Source organism: Oryctolagus cuniculus, chromosome 20, assembly GCF_051225735.1.
Source record: "Oryctolagus cuniculus isolate XC-2025 breed Fujian yellow rabbit chromosome 20, ASM5122573v1, whole genome shotgun sequence".
In the NCBI taxonomy this organism is placed as follows: Eukaryota; Metazoa; Chordata; class Mammalia; order Lagomorpha; family Leporidae; genus Oryctolagus; species Oryctolagus cuniculus.
This window is the reverse complement of record NC_142886.1, coordinates 38,752,513-38,777,041: the sequence shown is the minus strand read 5'-3', so window position 1 is coordinate 38,777,041 and position 24,529 is coordinate 38,752,513. Positions and strand designations below refer to the sequence as shown.

General features: G+C 46.3%; 1 protein-coding gene across 2 annotated transcripts in view; it reads left to right on the top strand.

Annotated features, from left to right (window-relative positions):
- PTPN21 (protein tyrosine phosphatase non-receptor type 21) overlaps window positions 1–16,604 on the top strand; it is a 77,772-nt gene extending 61,168 nt beyond the window's left edge. For both annotated transcript variants that reach the window (XM_002719612.6, XM_089322061.1), the window contains 7 exons: window positions 1,498–2,939; window positions 7,461–7,598; window positions 8,415–8,636; window positions 11,878–12,006; window positions 12,161–12,395; window positions 12,779–12,939; window positions 14,172–16,604. In XM_002719612.6, coding sequence (XP_002719658.1) covers window positions 1,498–2,939; window positions 7,461–7,598; window positions 8,415–8,636; window positions 11,878–12,006; window positions 12,161–12,395; window positions 12,779–12,939; window positions 14,172–14,300 — 2,456 coding nt within the window. In that variant the 3' untranslated portion in view covers window positions 14,301–16,604. The remainder of the gene's footprint in view (window positions 1–1,497; window positions 2,940–7,460; window positions 7,599–8,414; window positions 8,637–11,877; window positions 12,007–12,160; window positions 12,396–12,778; window positions 12,940–14,171) is intronic.
- The last annotated feature ends 7,925 nt before the right edge of the window (window positions 16,605–24,529 follow it).

The window sequence follows — 24,529 nt, the reverse complement described above, 5'->3', positions numbered from 1 at the left end:
GCCAAGTGGAGGGGTGCAGGGATGGAGGCAGGGACACCAGCCAGCCAGGTGCCGTGCTGGTCTAGACAAGCTGGGGGAGGGACCCAAGCTGTGACGGCAGAGGCAAGGGAGAGTCCAGGGGCTAGGAGACGGCCAGGTATTCCAGAGTGGGAAAAGTACAGCGACAGGGGTGCCTTGTGGGCCGGCAGGAGCGCAGCGGGGCTGGGGGTGCCACCAGGACAGAGGGCTCTGTGGTATACCAGTTTGAGACTCGGTTGCCACTTGGGACTTCACGGAGCTTCTGAAGCACAGAAGGAATGCCTCTCACAGGGGCTTCTTCCTTTGGACTTGACTGCTACTAAGTTTCTTTGCAGTGCTGGCAAGGACTCATGGTACCAGCATTTCAGGTGAGCAGATAGGCCCCTTCCAGGCGGGACAGGCATCCTCACACGGCTGTAAAATCCAATTACATTCCTGATTCGTGGGTCCAAGTCGTCCTGCAGCACAGGGGCAGGGCAGGGCAGTGCAGCTATGTTAGCCGGGCTCTTCTGGATCCTGGGCCTCCAGGGTGTGCAGCCGCGGTGACACTGTGGGATGGGAACAGCTCCGATCCTGCTGTTTCTTTGCCTGGTTAGGGTGGAAGTGTTCATTCGGGAAGAAGCTACACAGGCGATCTGAAACTCCAGTTAAGGAAATGTTTACAGGCAGTTGGTGCTAGAACGAGCTCATCCTCATCAGCCACATCTCTGCCAGGCAGGGAGAGCAGAGTCTGTGGCTCAGTGCCTTCAGCAGTATTGGCCTTGAGGTCCACACGGTCCATTTTGTGTTTCTAGTAATACGTTTTTAATTTTCAGAAAAAGACAATGTTCTGGGGTACAGCTATACTCTTTTTTTTTTTTTTTTGACAGGCAGAGTGGACAGTGAGAGAGAGAGACAGAGAGAAAGTTCTTCCTTTTTCCGTTGGTTTACCCTCCAATGGCCGCTGCAGCCAGCACGCTGCGCTGATCTGAAGCCAGGAGCCAGGTGCTTCTCCTGGTCTCCCATGCGGGTGCAGGGCCCAAGGACTTGGGCCATCTTCCACTGCACTCCTGGGCCACAGCAGAGAGCTGGCCTGGAAGAGGGGCAACCGGGACAGAATCTGGCGCCCCAACTACAACCTGGTGTGCCAGCGCCACAGGCAGAGGATTAGCCTAGTGAGCCATGGCGCCGACCGGGTACAGCTATATTCTTAATATTGGACTTAAGTCTGGCCAGTCTTTATGGGGTGCTTGATCCTGAGCACCACCCTGTATGTAGGCAGGGTCCCCTCCGGGCTACGTATGAAGAAGCCGAGTCCCCCATGGGCCCTCGGAGTGGGTGAAGCCACGTGCTTTGGGCAGGGTTTTACAAGCTGTCTATTGAAGATGTCATCCAAACTCAGGACTTACTCTTTGTTTGACTGGACCAACTGCTCCAATTTAATACCTTTTTCTAAAATGTCATTTTAAAATTACATTTCACACTTTGTTTTTTTTACAGATAACCTCTTTGTACCCAGCCAGAATGGATATTACTGTCACTCTCAGACAAGCTTGGATAGAGCCCAGATTGACCTCAACGGCCGAATCCGAAACGGCAGTGTCTACAGCGCACACAGCACTAACTCCTTAAATAACCCTCAGCCCTTCCTGCAGCCCTCCCCAATGTCCTCCAACCCCAGCATCACGGGGAGCGACGTCATGCGACCCGACTACGTCCCGTCCCATCGCCACAGCGCCCTGATACCCCCCTCGTACCGGCCGACCCCAGACTACGAGACTGTGATGAAGCAGCTCAACAGGGGCATGGTGCACGCGGAGAGGCAGAGCCACTCGCTGAGAAACCTCAGCATCGGCAACTCCTATGCATACAGCAGGCCCGACGCCCTGGTCTACAGCCAGCCCGAGATCCGGGATCATGCACACTTCGCCTCTCCACAGTCGGCCCACTATCCCTTCAACCTGAATTACAGCTTCCACAGCCAGTCTCCTTATCCCTACCCTGCTGAGCGGCGGCCGGTGGTGGGGGCGGTCAGTGTGCCTGAGCTGACCAACGTGCAGCTGCAGGCTCAGGAGTACCCGGCTGCAAACATCATGAGGACCCAAGTGTACCGGCCACCCCCACCGTACCCGTACCCGAGGCCCGCCAACAGCACCCCAGACCTGTCCCGTCACCTCTACATCAGCAGCAGCAACCCGGATCTCATCACCAGGCGCGTCCACCACTCGGTCCAGACGTTCCAAGAGGACAGCCTGCCGGTGGCTCACTCTCTGCAGGAAGTCAGCGAGCCGCTCACGGCAGCCCGGCACGCCCAGCTGCAGAAGAGGAACAGCATCGAGATCGCAGGGCTGAGCCACGGCTTCGAGGGCCTGAGGCTCAAGGAGAGGACCATGTCAGCGTCGGCCGCAGATGTGGCCCCGCGGGCCATCTCTTCCCAGCCCAGTGTCTTCACTGAGAGGACGAAACAAGAAGAGCCCGAGGAGCGGGAGAGCCTGAGATATGGCCATCAGAAGTCTCTCTCGGATGCCACCATGCTGATACACAGCAGTGAGGAAGAGGAGGACTTTGAAGAAGAAAGCAAGGCCCAGGCCAGCCTCCCCGCAGGTGCCCAGGAGCCCCGGCAGCAGGGCGGTTACTCCCAGGAGCCACCTCTGAGCTGTGCCTATGCCTCCGTCGGGCCTGTCGCAGGCCCGCTGCACATCCTCGAGCCCAAGTCCCACATCGCAGAGACTGAGCAGAGGGTCAGGGACATCAGCCCTGTCCACCCGAGCGTTGACGCCCGGCGGCCCAGAAGAGATGGGCTGCTGACGCCCTCCATGTCCGAGTCTGACCTCACGACGTCGGGGAGATACCGAGCCAGGAGGGATTCTCTGAAGAAAAGGCCAGTGTCGGACCTCCTGTCTGGAAAGAAGAACACCGTGGAAGGCCTCCCGCCACTCGGGGTAAGCATGGATGTGCCTCAGACACTGCAAAGAGCGTCCTTCGTCCTGGGTATTTATTTATTTGTGCTTATTTGAAAGGGAAAGAAACAGGGAGAGAGACAGGCAGAGATCTTCCATTCTTTGGTTCATGCAAATACTCATGACACCTGGGGTTGGGCCCGCCTGGCCAAAGCCAGGAGCCTGGACCTCCGTCTGGGTCTCCCACATGGGTGGGAGCCTGGACCTCTGTCTGGGTCTCCCACATGGGTGGGAGCCTGGACCTCCGTCTGGGTCTCCCATATGGGTGGCAGATGTCGAAGCACTTGAGCCATCACCTGCTGCCTCCCAGGGTGCACGTTAGCAGGAAGCTGGATCAGAAGGGAAGCTGGGACCCTAACCAGGCACGGCAGTATGGGGTGTGGGAGCCCCAAGTGGCTTAACTACTGTGCCAAATGCCCAGCCCCCCTTTTCTTTGCTTTTGACCCCAATACAGTACTTTCTGTCTTGTCTTGAGCACAGCTGATAGAAACAGTCGGGATCAGTTAGAGTTTTGGTGGTTTTGCTGGATCAGTTACACGGATGCAGTGTGGAGGTGAATGTGGAATGCGGGGAGCGAGTGAGCGGGACTTTGATGATGTACTGTGAAGGAAAGCAAGTTAAAATTTGGTGATTCCAGGGCCGGCGCCGCGGCTCACTAGGCTAATCCTCCGCCTAGCGGCGCCGGCACACCGGGTTCTAGTCCCGGTCGGGGCGCCGGATTCTGTCCCGGTTGCCCCTCTTCCAGGCCAGCCCTCTGCTGTGGCCAGGGAGTGCAGTGGAGGATGGCCCAGGTGCTTGGGCCCTGCACCCCATGGGAGACCAGGAAAAGCACCTGGCTCCTGGCTCCTGCCATCGGATCAGCGCGGTGCGCCGGCCGCAGCACGCCGGCCGCGGCGGCCATTGGAGGGTGAACCAACGGCAATGGAAGACCTTTCTCTCTGTCTCTCTCTCTCTCACTGTCCACTCTGCCTGTCAAAAATAAAAAAAAAAAAAAAAAAAAAAGAGAGAGAGAAAATTTGGTGATTCCAGCCGAGACTTCTGTGACAGCCACCCATTAAAAGTACAGCATGGAGACACAGCACCCCTAGGCTGTGTGTGTTCGCTTTGCTCAAGCGATGTCTGCAGTTAGCATCCAGGGATGCTAATCCATAATCCATCCCATAATTCTGAAGGCCAGAGTCTGGGTGGAGTCAGCTTGCACTTCACCACGTTGAATTTAAAACAGGCCTGTTGTTTTCCCCATGTCACAGATGGAGAAATAGACTGGGAGGTACAAAGTAACTTTTCCAAGGTCACACAACTAGAAAACACTGAGCTGGAACCTTAAAGCCGTATTTGTCTCTCAGCCTGTTCTCTCGTTGTCTTAACTGCTCTTCAGTACAATAAACTATTATACTGTATATTTTATGGGGTAATAATTGTTGAAGCCTTGCCTATTCTGTCTTTTGACCAAAACTTTTGAACCTTGCATCTTCAGCCCTTGACTGTGGCTTGTCGGGAAGCGGGTCTGCTCTGCACTGTCCAGACGCTGGCTCCATGGCCTGCATCTCCACTCCCCGTGCCCTGCAGGTGCCCCAGACCGTGGCGATGTGGAATTCTGCCTGCCCTTGGCTCCCAGTGTCCTGGCAGCCAGGCCTCTCGTTCCCATCTCTGCCAGATGGCCTGCTCAGAGTTCAGGGCTTCTCCACTGTGGTTCTGGCCTAGTGTATGAGGTCCTCAGAGAGGTTGCATACATCTTGATAGGCAGGAAAAAACCTTTGTGATACGCTAGTGCTTACGAAAGAGACCAGTATACATGGACAGAAACTACTTACAAAACTGCCAGTGGTTTCGATGTGTTTTCTTTCTGTCAGTTTTAGGTTTGATTTTTGTGGGGAGCAGCTCGGACTAGACTAAGTTACTGGAATTAAGACTTATTCTATGCATCTGCTCTCCTCTGTGGGGAGCAGCTCGGACTAGACTGTTACTGGAATTAAGACTTATTCTATGCACCTGCTCTCCTACAATATGGCGCTGGGAGAGGAGAAAACAGCTTCCGCACAGCTGCCTCCAGTTCAACCAATTAACTGTAGGACTTGCTCCTGATTGGAGAGCAGCGTACTCGGCGTGTGGGCAGCCGAGTTGGGATTGGCGGAGGAGGACTATAAAGGAGGAGAGAGACGGCATGCACCAGGAACATCTAAGGGGAACATCTAGCTGAAGGAACACCTGTGCAGCCCCCGAGAGAGCCGGCCGGCGGTGTGCCACTCCCCTGCGGAAGTGGGGAATGTGGCCAGGGGGAACTGCCCTTCCACGGAGGTGGAAGGGATAGTAGCCAACCCGGGAAGAACCAGCAGCAAACCCGGGGAGGGCTGAGCAGACGAAAGAACAGCGCAGGGTCCTGTGTTGCTCCTCCACGAAGAGGGGGAGCGACATAATGGTGCCGTGACTCGGATATGAAGCCTAGGCAGGGTTTAGTGTTGCTCCTCCACGAAGAGGGGGAGCGACAATTTTAAGTTTAATTTTTCCTGATGGTACAGTCTTTCCTACCCAACAGTAAAGGCCAGTGCCTCAGGGGAGGCTGAGGCCAAGGGTGCGGGCTGATGAGCAGGGACTTAGGATGCGGATGGGGTTTTCCCGTAACTGCTGGAGTTGCCGAGCCAGCCGACACCGTTAACGCCGTCCGCATCGCCATAAGAACCGCCTGTTATTACATGTGCCCTAATACTTCCCCAAGTACAGCCCTGTATTCCAGCCTGTTTTATTCTGGTTTGGTGTGAGTGGGGCCTGGCAGTTTCAGCTAAATCTGAGAATTCTGATCAATTTGGTTCTCATAAAATACACATTTCCTCTTGATGGATTTTAAGACCTGTAGTATTAATAAAACTATGAAGTGGCCTCTGCTTTTGGCTCCGTCCGCTCTGCCTAGAAGAGTGTGCTTGGCAGTGGTGGTCCAGGGGCACGAGGCCGCGTCCTGAGCTGATGAGCCTCGCGTCTGAATCTGGCCCTGCCCTGAGTTCTCTGCTCAGTGGGCGGGGCCTTCATTGTCAGAACCTGCGCTTCCATGCCTGTGACACGGGGACACTGCCCCTGCTCGGCCGGCTTTGAGCACGGAGAAGTGCCTTTTGCATTATGATCCAGCACTGAGTACCTTATCAGAGAGGCAGTCACTGGACATCAGGGAAGCTATTTAATCTCTCTGTGACTTAGTATTTTCTCTCTCTTTTTTAAGGTTATTTATTTGAAAGGCAGAGAGATACAAGGAGAGGAGAAAGATCTTCCATCCACTGGTTCACTCCCCAAATGGCCACAACGGCCAGGGCTGCACCGGGCTGAAGCCAGGAGCTTCTTCCTGGTCTCCCAAGTGGGTGTAGAGGCCCAATAACTTGGCCCATCCTCCACTGCTTTCTCAGGCACATTAGCAGGGAGTAGAACCAAAGCAGAGCAGCTGGGACTTGAACCGGCACCCATATGGGATGCTGGCATTGCAGGCGGAGGCTTAACCTATGCCACAGCACCAGTCCTGGGCCCCAACTTAGTTTTCTTATTTGTAAATAAGATAACTCCAGAGAGTGGTTGCATGCATCTAACTCAGTGACTTAACTCCAAGGTTATAGCATGCGTCCAACTTAGTGACTTCCCAAGAGTTGAAGAGACCAGGTCCCTATTAAACCCTTGAATCTCTATCATAACATGAGGTTGCCATTATCTTTATTTCATTACAATTAAATAAACATACTAATGTAGATTAACGCCACGGAAGTTTAGAATTAAAAACAGTGACATAAATTGCGGATAGGAAGGAGCATGGTAGAACTCCCCACCCATCTCCATCACCTGAGACTTGATTGTTATCTTAAAGGGAGTCTGGTTTGGATGCTTTTCCATCTGTGTAAAGACTTGAGTTTTGTGCAGCGATCGTCACCTAAGAAATCACTGTGGACCATTGTACATGTGCTCTGTGGGCTAATAACTCAGAGCCAGTTTTGACTAGGGAGCTTTCTTCAAATACTGACTTTTGAACTGACCCCAGGCGGGACAGTGCGGGGCATTTTGAGTCATTTTCAGGTAAGGAAGTGCTGCAGCCAGCTTATCTTGGCTGTTAACAGGAGGATTTCAGTAATTTTATATTTAAAGAAGATGATGACAGCTTATAATAAGTGATTGCATTTATCTGTTTGTTTATTTTGTGGACTGCTGCTGGTCTTGTCCTGTTTTGAAAGTTGGGAGTTCTCTGAAGGAATGCTGCCTGCCTGGAGCCTCACCTTTCATTGCAACAGAACCTTGTAACCAACTGAGTTTCAAGAGGTTCTATCTGGAAGACCTATCAGGGGTTTGGCCTTGAAAGGAATGTGTTCCTCCTAATATTTGTTAAGCAAATGATGTGTGAAGGAGTGGGCTCTCTCCTGTGCTTGTTGGCAAAGCAGAACACACTCCCTTTGTTTCTAGTCTTCAGCTCACTGGACTTTCTTTCCAAAGGGATTGTATTTGTGTATATTTCAAAGACACACGTATTTTTTTCAGGGAATGAAAAAGACTCGAGGAGATGCCAAAAAAATTGGTCCTCTTAAGTTGGCAGCCCTGAATGGACTTTCTCTTTCCCGGCTGCCTCTGCCTGATGAAGGGAAGGAAATGCCTTCCCGAGCAACCAACGATGAAAGGGTGAGTGACCGGGGCTCCTGCTTTCTCTGGACGCTTGGTAAAACCGCAAAACTGCCTTTATGGGATTTTAGAGAATTCTGAACATAGTATTCATAAATTAATGTTATGGATTTTTAAATTTCAGCCTTGAATGTTGATTAATTTTGTTTCTGAATCTTCTTTGCCTTCTTCCAGCTATTTGGGGCAGTCATAACTTTTGGTGGCCTTAAGTTGGGAAGAAATCTACAAATATATTGGATATATATAGGAAAGAAACCAGACATTGAGTGCTTTCAGTAGATTGAAAATTTATCTTGAAAGCAGATACTTAAATTTTTCAAAACTTCTTTACTGCTGAGATGTACTTTTTATAGATTTTATTACAAAGAAATGAGACAGCATAAATTTGCTTAAAGCTGCATTCTGGAGGTAGTTTCCATATGGACTACTGCTTTTATTAATGTTTCATGGATCATACATTATAGAATGTAAACGTTTGTGTATGGATGTTGGAAGACTATCCTGCTGTAGGATTTTTACTGTCCTCCAGAACTCTGTTTCATAGAGGTCACAAAACTGATGGTAGATTTACAGAAAACAAATTCAACAAATTGCTTTAGGCCAATTTTCAACTTTAAACAGAGTGCAGAATTATATTTCTCACCAAGATTATCTTTTGATCTTGTAACTCTTAAAATTTTAACTTTGGTTTCACCTAGGTTTTCAATATTAGATAATTCTGGACTTGAAGTATAAAACGGGATTTCAGATGGACAATTAAAATGCAGCTGTGACATGTGACTGTATTCATTGTATCCCACACATTCTGTTTTACAGTGTAAAATCCTGGAACAACGGTTAGAACAGGGAATGGTATTCACAGAGTATGAAAGAATTCTTAAAAAACGACTAGTTGATGGAGAATGCTCCATAGCGCGGCTCCCTGAAAATGCAGAAAGAAACCGATTCCAAGACGTCCTTCCCTACGACGATGCCAGAGTAGAGCTGGTCCCGACTAAAGAAAACAATACTGGCTACATCAACGCATCGCATATTAAGGTGAGGGAAACGTCTAGGCTGATAAACGGCACATACAGTTTTGGGTTAAGGTACAAGAAGGTATCAAGTCTGTATTCTAAAAACACCCCAATTTTATTCTAAAAACACCCCAATTTTGAACCACCCTGATGTTAGGTGAAAAGTGTTTATCAGACAGAGTGAAAATCACATGTATTTTCTCCACACGGGAAACTGCTCTGTGCCCAATACTGTTAGAAGAGACGAGACATAGGAAGCTTCTATTAACTGGCTTCAGAATGTTATCCTAAACCTGAACGCTTCTCCTCACTCATAAATTTTCTCAGGAGCTACTGAAATGCTGTTTCTACCTCACCACATACTGCTGTGTATCTCTATATAACATGTCTGGGCTTTCTGATGGTGTTCACAAAAGCTTTTACTTACTAAGGTGCCATCTTTTCTCTCTGCAAGCTCCCCGTAGTCTTTCAAAAAAAAAAAAAGATTTTGAGAAGTAGAGTTGTATACTGAGAGAGGTAGAGACAGAGAGAGAAAAGGTATTTTATTTGCTGGCTCAGTACTCGGATGGCTGTGATGGCCGGAGCTGGGCTGATCTAGAACTAGGAGCCAGGAGCCTCCTCCAGGCCTCCCACGTGGGTGCAGGGGCCCAAGCATTTGGGCCGTCTTCCACTGCTTTCCCAGGTCATTAGCAGAGAGCTGGATAGGAAGAGGAGCAGCCGGACATGAACCAGTGCCCATGTGGGTTGCTGGTGCTGCAGGCAGAAGCTTAGCCTGCCATGTCACACCCCCAGCCCCCCCCCCCCCCCCGCCCCACATAGTCCTTTAAAATACCATTTTGCTCTTCAAAGAAGCACTTTTCCCCTGAAAAGAGTATGATGTCACTTAACTGAGGTAACATTGCATCCATCCACGTGGAAAAGCTGACACTTCATAGCAGGTGGCTGACTAAAGCCAGATAGCCCTTGGTTCATGCTGGCTAGATTCTTTATTTGGGGAAGGAGAAACGTCTGCATAGTGAGTGAATACGTAAGTATCTGGTCAGGTGTTTTTCTTAGATGTTTGATGACATCCGAGGCTTTCCGCAGACCATGCATTCCAGTGACCGCCTTACCCTGCGAACCTGCATGTAGTTTTCTGTTTTGTAAATTGGGCCAAATTTATTTTTAAACCAAGCATTGCTTTGGAATAACTCATTTAGCCTCTCATGACTGAATGGATAAGAACCGAGTAACACTGTGCTTACACAGTGGTGCTTCCAAGTCTGCAGAGACAACCTGGTATCTGTTCAGAAGTGGACAGATGCGGGCCTGACTCCCAGATGTACCGCTCACCAGCTGTGTCCTCATCTTACTAATCTCTAAATGAACAAGTGATGATCCCTACCCGGTAGGCTTCCCATTAGATGCCACCCCACTTCTCCCCCTGCCCCCGGCTTGTTTGCTGTTAAAACCTGTAGCCATCCACAGTGCCAGCCACTGAGTGGGTAGGTGGGTACTCAGGGGAGAGGATGTGGGGCCGTGCCTCAGGGACACTGGCATCCTTACATGAGGGTGTGGGTGGAACAGGGCTTTAGGCACAGCCCTGTAAACTTCGTAGGCAGTCAGAGAGTAGTTATTATGTTATTGGTGGAGTTGTGATTTAACACAGGTCTCCTGACTACATAGGCTGCAATTACACTGTTGTATTAGCTAGTACCAAGATGTTAAACCTTAAGTGGAGAATTTTAGTAATATTGTGGAGGCTTATCTTGACCCAGAATTTCAGAAGTGAGAGATTACATTAAGCAATTTTCCCTGGAAATCTGATGTTTCACTTGAGTTTTGACGTAATTCCCTATATTCTTTGCCACATGTTTAGTACTTCAAGAAGGGGAATTATGTTTGAAATTTGGAATATTATGATGTTGATATTATTTTTATTTTTATTTTTTTATTTTTTGACAGGCAGAGTGGACAGTGAGAGAGACAGAAAGAAAGGTCTTCCTTTGCCGTTGGTTCACCCTCCAATGGCCGCCGCAGCCGGCGTGCTGCGGCCGGAGCACCGCACTGATCTGATGGCAGGAGCCAGGAGCCAGGTGCTTTTCCTGGTCTCCCGTGGGGTGCAGGGCCCAAGCACCTGGGCCATCCTCCACTGCACTCCCGGGCCACAGCAGAGAGCTGGCCTGGAAGAGGGGCAACCAGGACAGAATCCGGCGCCCCAACCGGGACTAGAACCCAGTGTGCCAGCGCCGCAAGGCAGAGGATTAGCCTAGTGAGCCACGGCGCCAGCCAATATTATTTTTATAACAAAAGGAACCATAACAGCTACTTGTTGAATGCTTATCTTGTGACAGGCATAATATATACTAATTGACTCAGTCTTCACAACAACTCTAGGCAGGTAGGAAATATTATTTTTAAAATTTGTTATTTGAGAGACAGAGAGCAAGTAGAGCTCCCCATCTGCTAGTTCACTCCCTAAAGCCCACACACAGCAGCTGGGGCTGGGCCATGGTCTAGGCTGGCAAGCAAGAACTCAATCCAGTTCTCCCACAGAGGGCAGGAACCCAATTACTTGAACCATCGCTAATTCCCAGGGCCTGTATTAGCAGGAAGCTGGAGTCAGGGGGCCAGAGGCTAAGTGGGTATCAAGTCCAGGGAACTCCAATGTGGGATGTGTCTTAATCACTAGGTCAAATGCCTGCCCCAATATTTTTATTTTTATAGGTGAGAACTGAGATTGAGAGGTTAAGCATATGACCCCAGGTCATATAGATATTAATTCAATGTACATAAAAATGTTAGGGGGCTGGTGCTGGGGCGCAGTGGATCAATGCCCTGGCCTGAAGCACCGGCATCCCATATGGGTGCCGGTTCGAGTCCCAGCTGCTCCACTTCCGATCCAGCTCTCTGCTATGGCCTGGGAAAGCAGTAGAAGACGGCTCAAGTCCTTGGGCCCCTGCATCTGCGAGAGAAACCTGAAAGAAGCTCCTGGCTTCGGATCAGCACAGCTCTGGCCATTGTGGCCAACTGGGGAGTGAACCATTGGATGGAAGACCTCTCTCTCTCTCTCTCTCTCTGCGTAACTTTGACTTGCAAATAAATAAATCTTTTTAAAAAAACATTAATAGTAGAGATTGTACAGACAAGGGAAAAAATTAAGATATAAGCCTTTACTAATTCTGCTGAATATTCTACCATGTTCTACCATGAACACACACATGAACACATTCATGTATTACACACATACACACGGTAAATTTTTTAACCTTTTCTAATTTCAGGTTTCTGTCAGTGGAATTGAATGGGATTATATTGCCACACAGGGACCGTTACAGAATACCTGTCAGGATTTTTGGCAGATGGTATGGGAACAGGGCATTGCAATTATAGCAATGGTGACGGCAGAAGAGGTAAGTACTCGTTTCTCTTAACTGATTTGGCAGCCCCCGAGACAGTTAATGTGTATCACATAGAATCCTGACCTTTTGAGGCTGCAGCTGTCTGTGGGAAGGGGCCTCTGTTGCTGGATCTCCTGGTTTTACCCAACATACTTGTCTTTAACAGGAAGGGGGAAGGGAGAAGAGCTTCAGGTATTGGCCACGACTGGGTTCCAGGCACAACACTGTCACCTATGGGAGGTTTAAGATCACGACCCGCTTCCGCACAGACTCCGGCTGCTACGCCACCACGGGCTTGAAGATGAAGCACCTGCTCACGGGGCAGGAGAGGACAGTTTGGCACCTGCAGTACACAGACTGGCCTGAGCACGGCTGTCCAGAAGACCTCAAGGGATTTCTCTGTAAGTGTTCTTGTTCCTTAGGGCAACCCCTCTAGAGCCATTAGACAGGAAGACTTACATTTCTGAGACGTTTCCTTTGTGTTGCCTCACATAAGCTTTGGACTTATTTTCAAAGAATTTAACTGTCTTAGGGAAGGTATCCCAGAAGAGTTGTTCAAGGTAGGCCACAGAATGCTGGCACTGCCTCTCAGGGACTCTGCCATCTCATCTTGCAGGTGGGCCAGGTGGAGGCATGGACTTGCCCACATCTACACACAGCCATTGGGATTGGTTCATGGGCACTGGGGCTCTCTATCTTATGGGATGATGGGAAGGCTGAGTTATCAATTTGATATGCCGTCATCCCTGAGTACTTTTCTATTTCATTATTTTTTTTTTCACAGCATACCTTGAAGAGATCCAGTCTGTTCGACGCCATACAAATAGCACAAGTGAACCCAAAAGCCCCAACCCCCCATTGTTGGTGCACTGCAGTGCTGGAGTGGGGAGGACCGGCGTCGTCATTTTGTCCGAGATCATGATTGCCTGTCTGGAACACAATGAGGTGATGCCTTTCACGTGCAGTCTGACCGTTTTCCCGTGCAGCTAGGAATGAGGCTCAGAAGAGAGGCACAGAGTGACCTAAGAACTCTTTTTTAAAAATTTGAGGGACTGGCATTATAGTGCAGCAGGTTAAGTTGGTACTTACGAGTGGCATTCCATATGAGTGCAGCTGCTGCAGTTCTGATCCAGCTCCCTGCTGATGCTGGGAAGGCAGTGGAAGATGCCCCAGGTGCTTGGGCCCCCACCACTCACATGGGAGACTGTCTGGAGTTCCAGGCTCCTGGCTTTGACCTGGCCTAGCCCTGGCTGTTGCAGCCATTTGGGGAGTGAACCAGTGGATGGAAGATCTGTCTCCCTCTCCACTGCTCCCCTCCGCCGCCGCCCAATCAATAACTGCTTTACAAATAAATAAATCTTTAAAATAATTTATTTGAAAAGCAGTTAGGGACAGAGACAGACAGATCTCCTAAATGCCTGCAGTGACAGGTCGGGCCAGGCCAAAGCTGGAGCTAGGAACTCAATCCAGGGCGTCCACATGTGTACTTGAGCTATCACCTGCTGTTTCCCAGGGTGCACGTTAGCAGGACGCTGGACTCTCAAGTGTAGCCAGGACTGCAGCCCAGGCTTCTCCTGTGGGATGTCAGCTGCACGAGCAGCATCTTAGTCATTGTGGCAGTGCCCACCCCAGTAGCTCGGTTGAACACATTTCCTTGGACCGTGGCAGGCTCAGGCTGTTGTTAAGTGTTCTGTGCAAAAGGCTGTGCCTCCTTGGGGAGTCTCAGTATTAGCATAGAAGATACAGTGGCCGTAATGAATAAAAAGCTGTTTAATTTTGTTACCATTATTTTCCAAATTTGAGTTTAGAACTCTTCATTCTTGGGGTACCCATTAACTTTTCAAGGACATTAGTGCCAGGCGGAGCTCTGTGTAGGAGATGCTGAGGAAGACACTGATAGCACTGGGCACACTGTGTTTCTGTTAAATCTTGCTATCTGGTGACATGTGGTCATTTACAGCCAGACAGATCAGTGAGCTTCGCTCAGAGAATGTTGAAGAAGTAACACATGGACGCTCTGTTTGCAGTTAGCACTGATCAGAAGTAGGCGTCGTGGGTTGTTGACACACAGCAGATGCTGAGGCAGAAAAGCCATGTTCATCTCCTCCCCCCAGTTCTGCTGAGACACCAGCCTCCCAGGGGAGCACACGCCCTCATCACTGCTTCTCTCCTCCCAGGTGGTGGACATCCCGAGAGTCCTGGACATGCTAAGGCAACAGAGAATGATGCTGGTGCAGACCCTCTGTCAGTACACGTTCGTGTACAGAGTTCTCATTCAGTTCCTGAAAAGCTCCAGGCTCATCTAAGCTCCCACAACTTTTTACAGGGACCCAGTCACGTGAGGCGTTTACAGCTTTAAAGTAAAAGTGCTTGCCTAATTCATCCTTTCTCCTCGACACCTGATCCACACAGCAGTGCACGGGACCTGCGTGATGCGTACGAATGGCAGCACGCTGAGCGACACGCAGAGCGCCAGGCTGAAGAGGGGACTGCAGCCCTGGGACGGTGCTGAAGGAGGGCGTGGGCCGAGGGCACTGCCCTGCCCCCGTCTGTCTGATTTGCAGTACTTGCACACATTTTGGAGATTGTGTTTTCTAGACAATTCTCTATTTTACTGAAGCTAAGCTGGGCAATTCTGGCAATCATTAAAGTGCATAGATTTCTATCTTTAACTACTTTTTGATAATGGAGTTTTATTTTGTGACTAAAGTATTTAGGAGTTTTCTTAGAAACTGAATTTTCTGTGGTGAAAATCTGCGGATAAGAGTGGTTCCTGTATAACTTTGTATTTAAAACCATGTTATTGTCTTTTGTTATTTTTTTAAAAAAAGCCTTGGGTACTTTGTGGTTTAGTTACCAAACCCAAAACTATAAGGAGACTAAAAGTGTTATTTTGAAACACAGAAAGCATTTTTATACTCAGAAAATTTTTTATCCTAAAACTTCTATATATTTGTAATTTCTGTATTTTCCAAACGAGAACTCAACTCAATAAGACTGAAATGAGTTGGTTAATGTAAAGGAAGATTGGGACTGAAGGCACATTATTTAAAATGTAATAGAATAATCAGGTTTATTATTTTTCAGTATTATTGTAAACCTAAGTGAGTTTGATTTTATTGGTTGCAAATGAAGTGAAAAACAATTGCATAGGATGGCTTTAAGCACTTTTTTGTTCAAAACAAAAAAAATACGAGTTTTACTATGTGTTGCTTTATAGATGAGACAGTGACAATGGATGTTGTTTCAAAAGTGTTTCTGAAGAGGAGGATTAAGAGCATGTAAGATGACGAGGACAAGAGTAAGTGGAGTGTGAGGTCAATGCAGGATGCCTTTGTCTTTACACACACAGTATTATCCATACTCAGACTAAGACTGGGGATGCAGAGTGGGGCTGAGGCACATGGGGCTGACTCCACAGAGCTCTCCCCGGGCGTTCAAGGCCCATCCCTGAATTTGTTTCTTCGGAGTTTTTCCACCTAAACCTGTACTCCTTATGAATAAATTTAGGTTTACATTATCTTTAAAAGAAGCCTTGAAGAGCCTTTATTTACTTTTGAGTGAAAGAAAGGAACAGTTAATTTCATTTCTTCTCTCAAAACCACAGCCCAAAGTTGTCATCACCAGAAATTGCTGTGGTATTTAAGAGGTGCTTGAATTTTAGCTCCTTAATCCCTGTATTTCACTTCTGGGGTCACCATGGCCACTCAGTCCCCCACTCCCTCCCGTGTAGGTACAGCCTAGGGGACAGATCCAGGCTGAGTTAAGGGGCAGAAGTATGCCTGTGGCCAGGCTAAGATGGCCAGGTTCACAGTTCATAGAGTTGCTATGTTCATAGTTCATGCTGAACAGGAAGGACAGATTGGCATACGTAGCTGGAGAGCCATCTCCTTCCTTCTTCTGAGGCTATTAAACGTCACATCTAGGGCTGTTTCCCCAAATACAACATTCTAGTCAGCATTTTGATTCCCATGTCACCTGTAAAGCAGTTTTCCTCACTCTTGTGAACACTAAATATCCTTATCAGCTCTGAGATAGGATTTCCTTCTTTATAGTATGTGCCAGCCCAAGTTAATTGCTTGGAACCCAACAACCTAAAAATAAAATTAAGATAGTCATGAAAATGGGTACACTTCTCACTTAGGAACAAAATATGGATTGTCAGTCTAAAGTTGCTTTAAAAGTCTTGTTTAAAGAACAACAGACTCAAGTAAAAATTCTGAGAGACTGCTCCCCAGAAGAAGGGAATAAGAGTTCATGGTCGTATTTCTCATCTCCACACCATATCCAGGACAGGAATTTTTCTGAAGCTTTTTTTCTTTGAATGGTACGTTTTACACAAATTTTTTCTATCAGATTTAAGCATTTTGAAGTGTCCCAATGATAAGAACATTGTAAAACAAGAATCTAATTAAAGAGTAATATATGGTATATTTGTGTTCCAGTCGTAATACTTTGATAAGTGAATTTCTTAGGACAAATTATATGTTTAAATCTGTCACTCTTAAAATGTTGCATGTCTGACATTGCTTCTACGAGCCTAAATTTTTCATTGCGGTTAGTGACTATGCAAGGATTTCTGAATAAAAATCTATTGCTGGTCCTTGAAATAATGTGGTTTTCAAGAGTAAACAGTAGAATATGAGGTTTTCCACATGTGAGTTGAGAATGTTACTGTCTGCCAAACTGATACAATGCTTCAATGTGCCTTAATAATCTTTTAGTTCCTTGCTATACATTTTGATAATTTTGATAGGAAGTTAATAACATTTTACAAAAAGTAGGTTATAAACCAGTGTTTTTACTGTTTCATTTGATGTCTCTGGCATCAGCTTTCCGGGTTAGTGGGGTCTTTTGATGAAATATGCAGTTGACAGTTCTAAGCACAGTAAGTGCTTATTTTAGAATATTATTTGGAGTGTTATCTGCAGGTATTTATTTTCTTCTGGAACATCTACTGTGAAGCATTCAGGAAGCCCCAGAATTTGGTCTTTAAAATACTTTCACAGGATGAAGACAGAAGCTAGACCTGTGCTACCTTAGAAACTTCCAGAAAGGGCAATGTCTGACTAGAAACACAGAAGAGGGAGGGTGTCATGGGCTCACTGACACTGAGTGACAATGTGGCATGGCCCGATTTTCTGTGAAGCTTTCATCAGAAGAATAAAACAGTTACTTCCAATAGATTGACAGGTTCACAGTGTTAAGAAAATTTAAATGTATATACAGTGCAACCACATATAATTAAACTGGAGGTCAGCTGCAACTTGTCAAGAACAGGTTTATTATTTGAGATTTGCACAAATTGAAACAGGAATTACTATTGTAAATTTATTTTTTAAAAAAAGGAAAATTTATTTGGAGAATTAGTTCCCATGATTAAGACAGTGGAGAAGTCTCCCAGTGAGGCAGGCATTTGGCTTAGGGGTTAGGATGTGACTTGGGATTGTCATGTCCCACACTGGCGTGCCTGGGTTTGAATCCAGCTCTGCTCCTGAGTCTAGCTAATTCCCGGGAGGCAACAGGCAATGGCTCAAATAGTTGGATCTCTACCACTTACATGGAAGACCCCAACTGAGTTTTGGGCTCCTGGCTTTAACTTGGTCCAGCCACAGCTGTTTCAGGCATTTGGGGAGTAGACTAGCAAATGGAAAAGTCTCTGCTACTCTGCCTTTCAAATAAACAAACACATCTTAAAGAATTTCTCTCTTCTAGTCCTGCAATGGCTAGAAAAAGGCCAAAGCTAGGAGCCTGGAACTCCCTCCAGATCTCCGACATGGGTGTGGAGGGGCCCAAGTACTGGGCCATCTTCTGCTGTTTGTTAATGGAGTGGATAGGACTAGAACCAGTGCTTCCATATGGGATGCTGGTGTTGCAAGTAGAGGCTTAACCTGTGCTCAACACAGGCCCTAGAGAGAGAATTTTTAAGAAGTCACATGATAGGTCATCTAGAGGTTGGAGACTGGGATGCCAGGAAAACGTTAGTCCAATGCTGAAGGCCACAGAATCAGGGAAGATGAAGGTGCAACTCAGTACAAGGCTGAAAGCCTGATGCTGCGCTAGGGGGATGCTGGTGTAAGTCCTGGAGCCTAAAAGCCAGCCAGCCTTGAGTTCTTATGTCTGAATCTGTTTTATGTTGAACTCATCTGGACATAAATTGAGAATATGTTCCCCTGCAAAGTTTTATGTGGAATAAGCTCAAGCTATCCCTTTCCAATTTAAAATTAAAAAATAATTCTAAATTGTAAGAGGCTCTTTTTTGAGCTGAGATAGCTAATATACCATACTGTCTACAATTACTTACAGAAAATTGAAAAAAATCAGAAGGCCCAGCTTAAAAGTTTGTGTGTTTGGGGGGGATAGGTGGATGGGAAGATTTTAAAGGGCATCTCAAGGCATTCTGGGATGGTTAAAGGGGTATCTTTTCTGTATGTCAGGCAGTTCCCAAATAAAATACCAGCTCTTAGAGTTGACCTGTATATTGAACTGTGATATTGTTTTATTTTTTTAGATTTATTTTATTTGAAAGGCAGAGTTACAGAGAGGGAGAGACAGATACGGGGGTGGGGGGAGGTCTTCCATCTACCAGTTCACTCCTCAAATAGCCACAATGGCCGGAGCTGAGATGATCTCAAGCCAGGAGCTTCTTCTGGGTCTCCCATGTGGGTGCAGGGGCCCAAGGACTTGGGCCATCTTCCACTGCTTTCCCAGGCCACAGCAGAGAGCTGGATCAGAAGTGGAGCAGCCGGAAAGTGGAGCAACTGGCACATATATGGGATTGTGGCATGGCAGGTGGCAGCTTTAACTGCTACGCCACAGTAATGGCCCCAATATAGTATTATTTACCTTTATAAACAGTACTCCCAGTGAGAGAGAGGTCACATTCCTAACTCGTCCCCCTAATGCTTACTTAAGGCAGAGGGAGCCTGGAAGGTAAGCAACAATAGTCCAAACCAAGTTGCTGTATTCTTTTCTCCAAGGATCTGCAGGCAGCTTTTCTCCCTACTGCACCCTGGTGGTGAGAAAAGAGGATGCACTCTCCCTGTGCCAGTCAGTAGCTGACTCAGGGAGCAGCTTAAGTCAGACTGGTCAGTGTTTCATGGGAAGTAAATATCCCAGAAGTATCCCAGCACTTGCTGTAGAAACTTGAGTGGTGTGTGGGAGAACGGGACTTAATGATGAACTGAGCGGGGATGCAGGCGGGCATGAAGGAAGGTGAACTGGCAAAACAGCATTCTGCCTCTCCTACTGCCACTTGCACCAGCCTCCCTGGGAATGTCAGTGGCTTGGGAGGGGAAGAGTTGGGCCCAGAAGGAGGTCTAGGGTCTGCAGCCCCCAGCTGAGGGAGCAGCAGTTCCAAGGCAAATACTAAGTGAAAGAGTATTTCTAGCTCACATACATGTGAATTAAGGTCTGCATGCACGCGGTATTTCCAAAAATGTTAAAATTATCCATATAATTTGAAAAGTTAAAATAGGCCAGGGCTGTGATATAGTAGGCTAAGCCTCCACCTGTGGTTCATATCCCAACTGCTCCTTTTCCGATCCAGCTCTCTGCTATGGCCTGGGAAAACAGTGGAAGATGGCCCAAGTGCGTGGGTCCTTGTACCTGCGTGGGAGACCCAGAAGCTGCTCCTGGCTCCTGGGTTTGGATCAGCCAGCTCTGGCCATTGGAGCCATTTGGGGAATGAAACAGCGGATGGAAGACCTTTCTTTGTCTCTCCCTCTCTCTGTAACTCTACATCTCAAATAATTAGAAACTTTTTAAAAAAAAGTTAAAATATTAAATTTTTAAAAATCTAGAGTACATTATTTTGATTGGTAAAGAAAGGGAATATTAATAATATACTTGGAATTTATGCTTTGATAATATAAGTACAAATATAAGATAAGAAAGGAATCACTGAACTTCTAACTATAGAACTTAGGGCTGACAGACTGTTCCAGATCTCTGGAAATGACTTATTAGGTAGATAAATGTTTTTATCATTACTCCCTAACTGCCATTAAATGATTTTGTGATGTGTCAAATGAAAGGACCATTTAATATCAGTGAAATGCCTTGGCTTGAATCTACAGTACAGTGTAGCTGCACTGCCTATAGCAATTTACAAATAGCCTGATTTCAGTATAATAGCTCTGCAATTTTAACTGAATTAGAAGGTGGTTTTTAAAATGTAGCAAAATAATACTTTCTTTTTTTTCAGCTGTCAAGCATGAATACTATTGGCAGTTAAGTGTGCATGTGTATTTTAAATTTACACTCTAAAAATCTAGTGAAGTAAGCATATACATTGCGCTTAGAAGCAGATCTATGCTGCCAGAGATATTCACATGGTTGACTTATTATCTGGATTAGCCAGAATATGAATCTGTGAGGCCTGAGTTTTGGGGTTAGGCTGATGAGAGACTAGTACTTATTTAATGGTGACCTGCTTTCCACTACCAGCTTCTTACTCATCAGCTGGGAAAAACAAATTAATGAGGCATATAAGGTTAGCCACTCATTTCATTAGATGCAAATATTGCAGGTCGGACTGCTATCATATGCTAAGAGACTATCCAATTTTATTCTGGAAGTTTATTAGAAGTCACTTGAAATTAATGGACCACTAAGACAAATCTGTTACCCATGGTAATATTTTTGAAATGTAATTTAATCTTAATTAAGTGTCCTGAAAAGGTTTTGTATTTTGTTGGAGCAATACCAGTATAACACTGTTCAATCCAACAAACAGCTTAAGAAAAGCAAATATTCTTCTGAGTATTTTTAAAACAGAATAAAAACAAGTTTAAAAATAATACAAAATCCTTAAACCTAATGTGAGAGCCAGCGCCGCGGCTCACTAGGCTAATCCTCCGCCTTGTGGCACCGGCACACCGGGTTCTAGTCCCAGTCGGGGCGCCGGATTCTGTCCCGGTTGCCCCTCTTCCAGGCCAGCTCTCTGCTATGGTCCGGGAGTGCAGTGGAGGATGGCCCAGGTGCTTGGGCCCTGCACCCCATGGGAGACCAGGATAAGCACCTGGCTCCTGCCATCGGATCAGCGTGGTGCGCCGGCCGCGGTGGCCATTGGAGGGTGAACCAACGGCAAAGGAAGACCTTTCTGTCTCTCTCTCACTGTCCACTCTGCCTGTCAAAAAAAAAAAAAAAAAAAAAAAAAAAAAAACCACACACACACACAAAACAAAAAAACAACAAAAAACCCTAATGTGAGTCCAACCAAAAGATAAAAGAAAAATGTTCAATATTTTGCGACCACTCTTGATTGGTGGAACAATACAGGTACTGTAGAAATAGTTATATAGGGATGATTCTTAATGTTTTTGAAAACTGTTAGTATGATGCACTTAAGCCCTCTTATTTTTTTTCAAATCCCAAATTAAAGATAAGCAGCTTAACTTCTAGAATTAAGCTATCACATATTGATCAGTATATTCAATTTCTAAGCAACACATTGAAAAGGAGAGGAAAATAGCAGTATTTATCAACATATCAAGCCAAACTTTACAGATTGACTGGCACCGAGCTGATACATGATTTCTTACAGCTGTGGAGACTGGAAAGTCCAAGGTTAAGGGCCCCCATCTGTGAGGGCCTTCTTGCTGCAGCACCCCATGCAGGAGGGTGAGTGGGGGAGGGAGAGGAAGAGGCAGTGCAAGTACAAAACAGGGCTGAAATGGCTTTAACTCTTGCAATAAGGAACACATTCCCAAGATAGTGACATCAATTAATTACTTAAGGTCCCACCCCCAAATACTACCACCATGCTGGGGATTAAGTTCCCAGCATATGAACTTTGGGGGACACATTTAAACCATATTACTAAGTCAATATTTTCCATGAATATCTGTTGTACTTAACAGAGGGAAATATTCTGACTTATTACAAAGCTCTACAACTCGGATGAAGGAAGAATTACATAGTAAAAAATCAAATTTGCTGTATATTTCTGTGCTGTATTATTAAAAAGGAAGCATTCCAAGCCACATCTATAGTAAACTTAGCAAAACAGAGAAGGGGACAAGCATTTAGCCTAACCAGTTAAGACCCTCAAATTCCGCATCAGAGTACCTGGATTTGTTTCCTGGCTGGAGCTCCTGATCCCAGCTTCCTGCTAATGCAGACCCTGGTGATTGGCATTGGTGATGGCTCAAGTAACTGGATTCCAGGCTCCCATGTGGAGACCTGGATTGAGTTCCTGGCTCCAGCCCCGACCCATTCCAGACCACTGCAGGCACCTGGGAAGTGAACCAGTCGATGGGAGCTTGCTCTGTTTCTGGTCTGCCTTTCAAATAAGTAAAAATAAAAATATAGCAAGTCTACTTAAATACAAATTCCAACAGAGGTTAATATGATTTAAAATGCTTAACAAGCCTAAAACAAAACCTTGGGGAAAAGTTAAATATTTTTTCTTGGGAGATTGCTGTATGATTAAAGCAATGCACCTTATAAAAATGGTAGTATTATTGTCTATTTTCTAGTTCAAAGAGGAATTTTGTGTTACTGTCTGGTGATCAATAAGATAAAGATTATTATCAGAAGAACTTAATTCTTCTAAACTGTTACTGGTTTATAAGAGTGTACATTTTATGGGTAAGAAGTTTGAATGGCTGAATGTAATACATGTGAAATGAATATATTATCATTTATTTTTTCCATGAAAATAAATATTCAAAGCAAGATATCTGTGTGAATTTAACAGTGCAATTAAAGCTATTTCACATCTTTTTCTCTGTAGATATAATTGTATAGAGGTATATAATTAAAGTAGTCCTGTTTTCCACTAGATTATTTTAAATACTGTGCTGGAAGACATGTTTTAGTACTTGCCAGTCCATCACCACACAGTGCCACAGTAATCAACCACTAAGGAGTTACAGTGCATCTTGCCAAAAATAGCCAGCTTTATTAATCAGGGTATTTGTGGACCAACTAATATACCTGTATAAATATGTTGATGTATTTCCCAACAATATTAACTTTGCAGTGGGTTGGCAGAGCACCTCATGTGGTCATTCCTGTAACAAAATTTTTTTAATGGGCTTGTTTCTGGACCAACAGCATCAGCTGCGTATGAAATCTTGTTATGAAGCTAAATTCTTGAGCCCCAGGAATCTGTTTTAAATTCTCCAGGGGATTCTCATGCACATTAAATTTTTAAAACCACTGCTTTAGCAATTAAAAAGCCATAGATGTTCAATATAGTTCCCAATTTTGGGTCCATTACATAGGGAAAGTATAAGTGTACTTATATCAGTATATATAAGTACATATATATATATATACATATACCTATGTACTTATATAAATGTACTTAGGACTTTTTTATTTTTAAATTTTTTTAAATTTTTTTTTTTTTTTTTTTTTTTTTGGTCAGGCAGAGCTAGAGAGAGAGAGAGAGAGAGAGGTCTTCCTTTCCATTGGTTCACCCCCAAAATGGCCACTACGGCTGGCGCACTGTGCCAATCCGAAGCCAGGAGCCAGGGGCTTCCTCCTGGTCTCCCATGTGGGTGCAGGGCCCAAGGACTTGGGCCATCCTCCACTGCACTCCCGGGCCACAGCAGAGAGCTGGCCTGGAAGAGGGGCAACCGGGACAGAATCCGGCGCCCCAACCGGGACTAGAACCCAGGGTGCTGGCGCTGCAGGCGGAGGATTAGCCTAGTGAGCTGTGGTGCCGGCTAGGACATTTTTATTGTTAAGGACATTTATAGCTGTGGTAGGCTGAATAATGGCTCCCCTACAAATGTCCACATTTTTTTTTTTTTTTTTTGACAGGCAGAGTGGACAGTGAGAGAGAGAGAGAGAGAGAGAAAGGTCTTCCTTTGCCGTTGGTTCACCCTCCAATGGCCGCCGCGGCTGGCGCGCTGCGGCCGGCGCACCGCGCTGATCCGATGGCAGGAGCCAGGAGCCAGGTGCTTTTCCTGGTCTCCCATGGGGTGCAGGGCCCAAGCACCTGGGCCATCCTCCACTGCACTCCCGGGCCACAGCAGAGGGCTGGCCTGGAAGAGGGGCAACCGGGACAGAATCCGGCGCCCCGACCGGGACTAGAACCCGGTGTGCCGGCGCCGCTAGGCGGAGGATTAGCCTAGTGAGCCGCGGCGCCGGCCAAATGTCCACATTTTAATCTCCTGAAGTTGTGAATGTTACCTTATAGGGCAAAAGGGAATTTTTAGAAGTGATTAAGGATCTTGAGGTGGAGATTATCCTGGATTAGCCAGGCAGGCACAAAGTTATCATAAGGGTCCTTCTAAGAGAGATCTGAAGATGCCACACAACTGGCCTGAAAACAGCATTTCTCCTAGAGCCTCAGAAGAATGCAGCGCTGGGAGTCCCGTGGCTTTGTGACTTCTGACTTCCACGGCTATACGATAATAAACGTGTGTTCTAAGTTTATGGTTACTTGTTAAAGCCACAATAGGAAACTAATATAACCATAATATTCTTAAAAGGTGAAATTCCCCTGTTTTAAGAATCTTGGGGGAACTAAACAAGTATGGAAGTTTCACATGCAGAGTTTTTGCTTCAGGACTAGCAT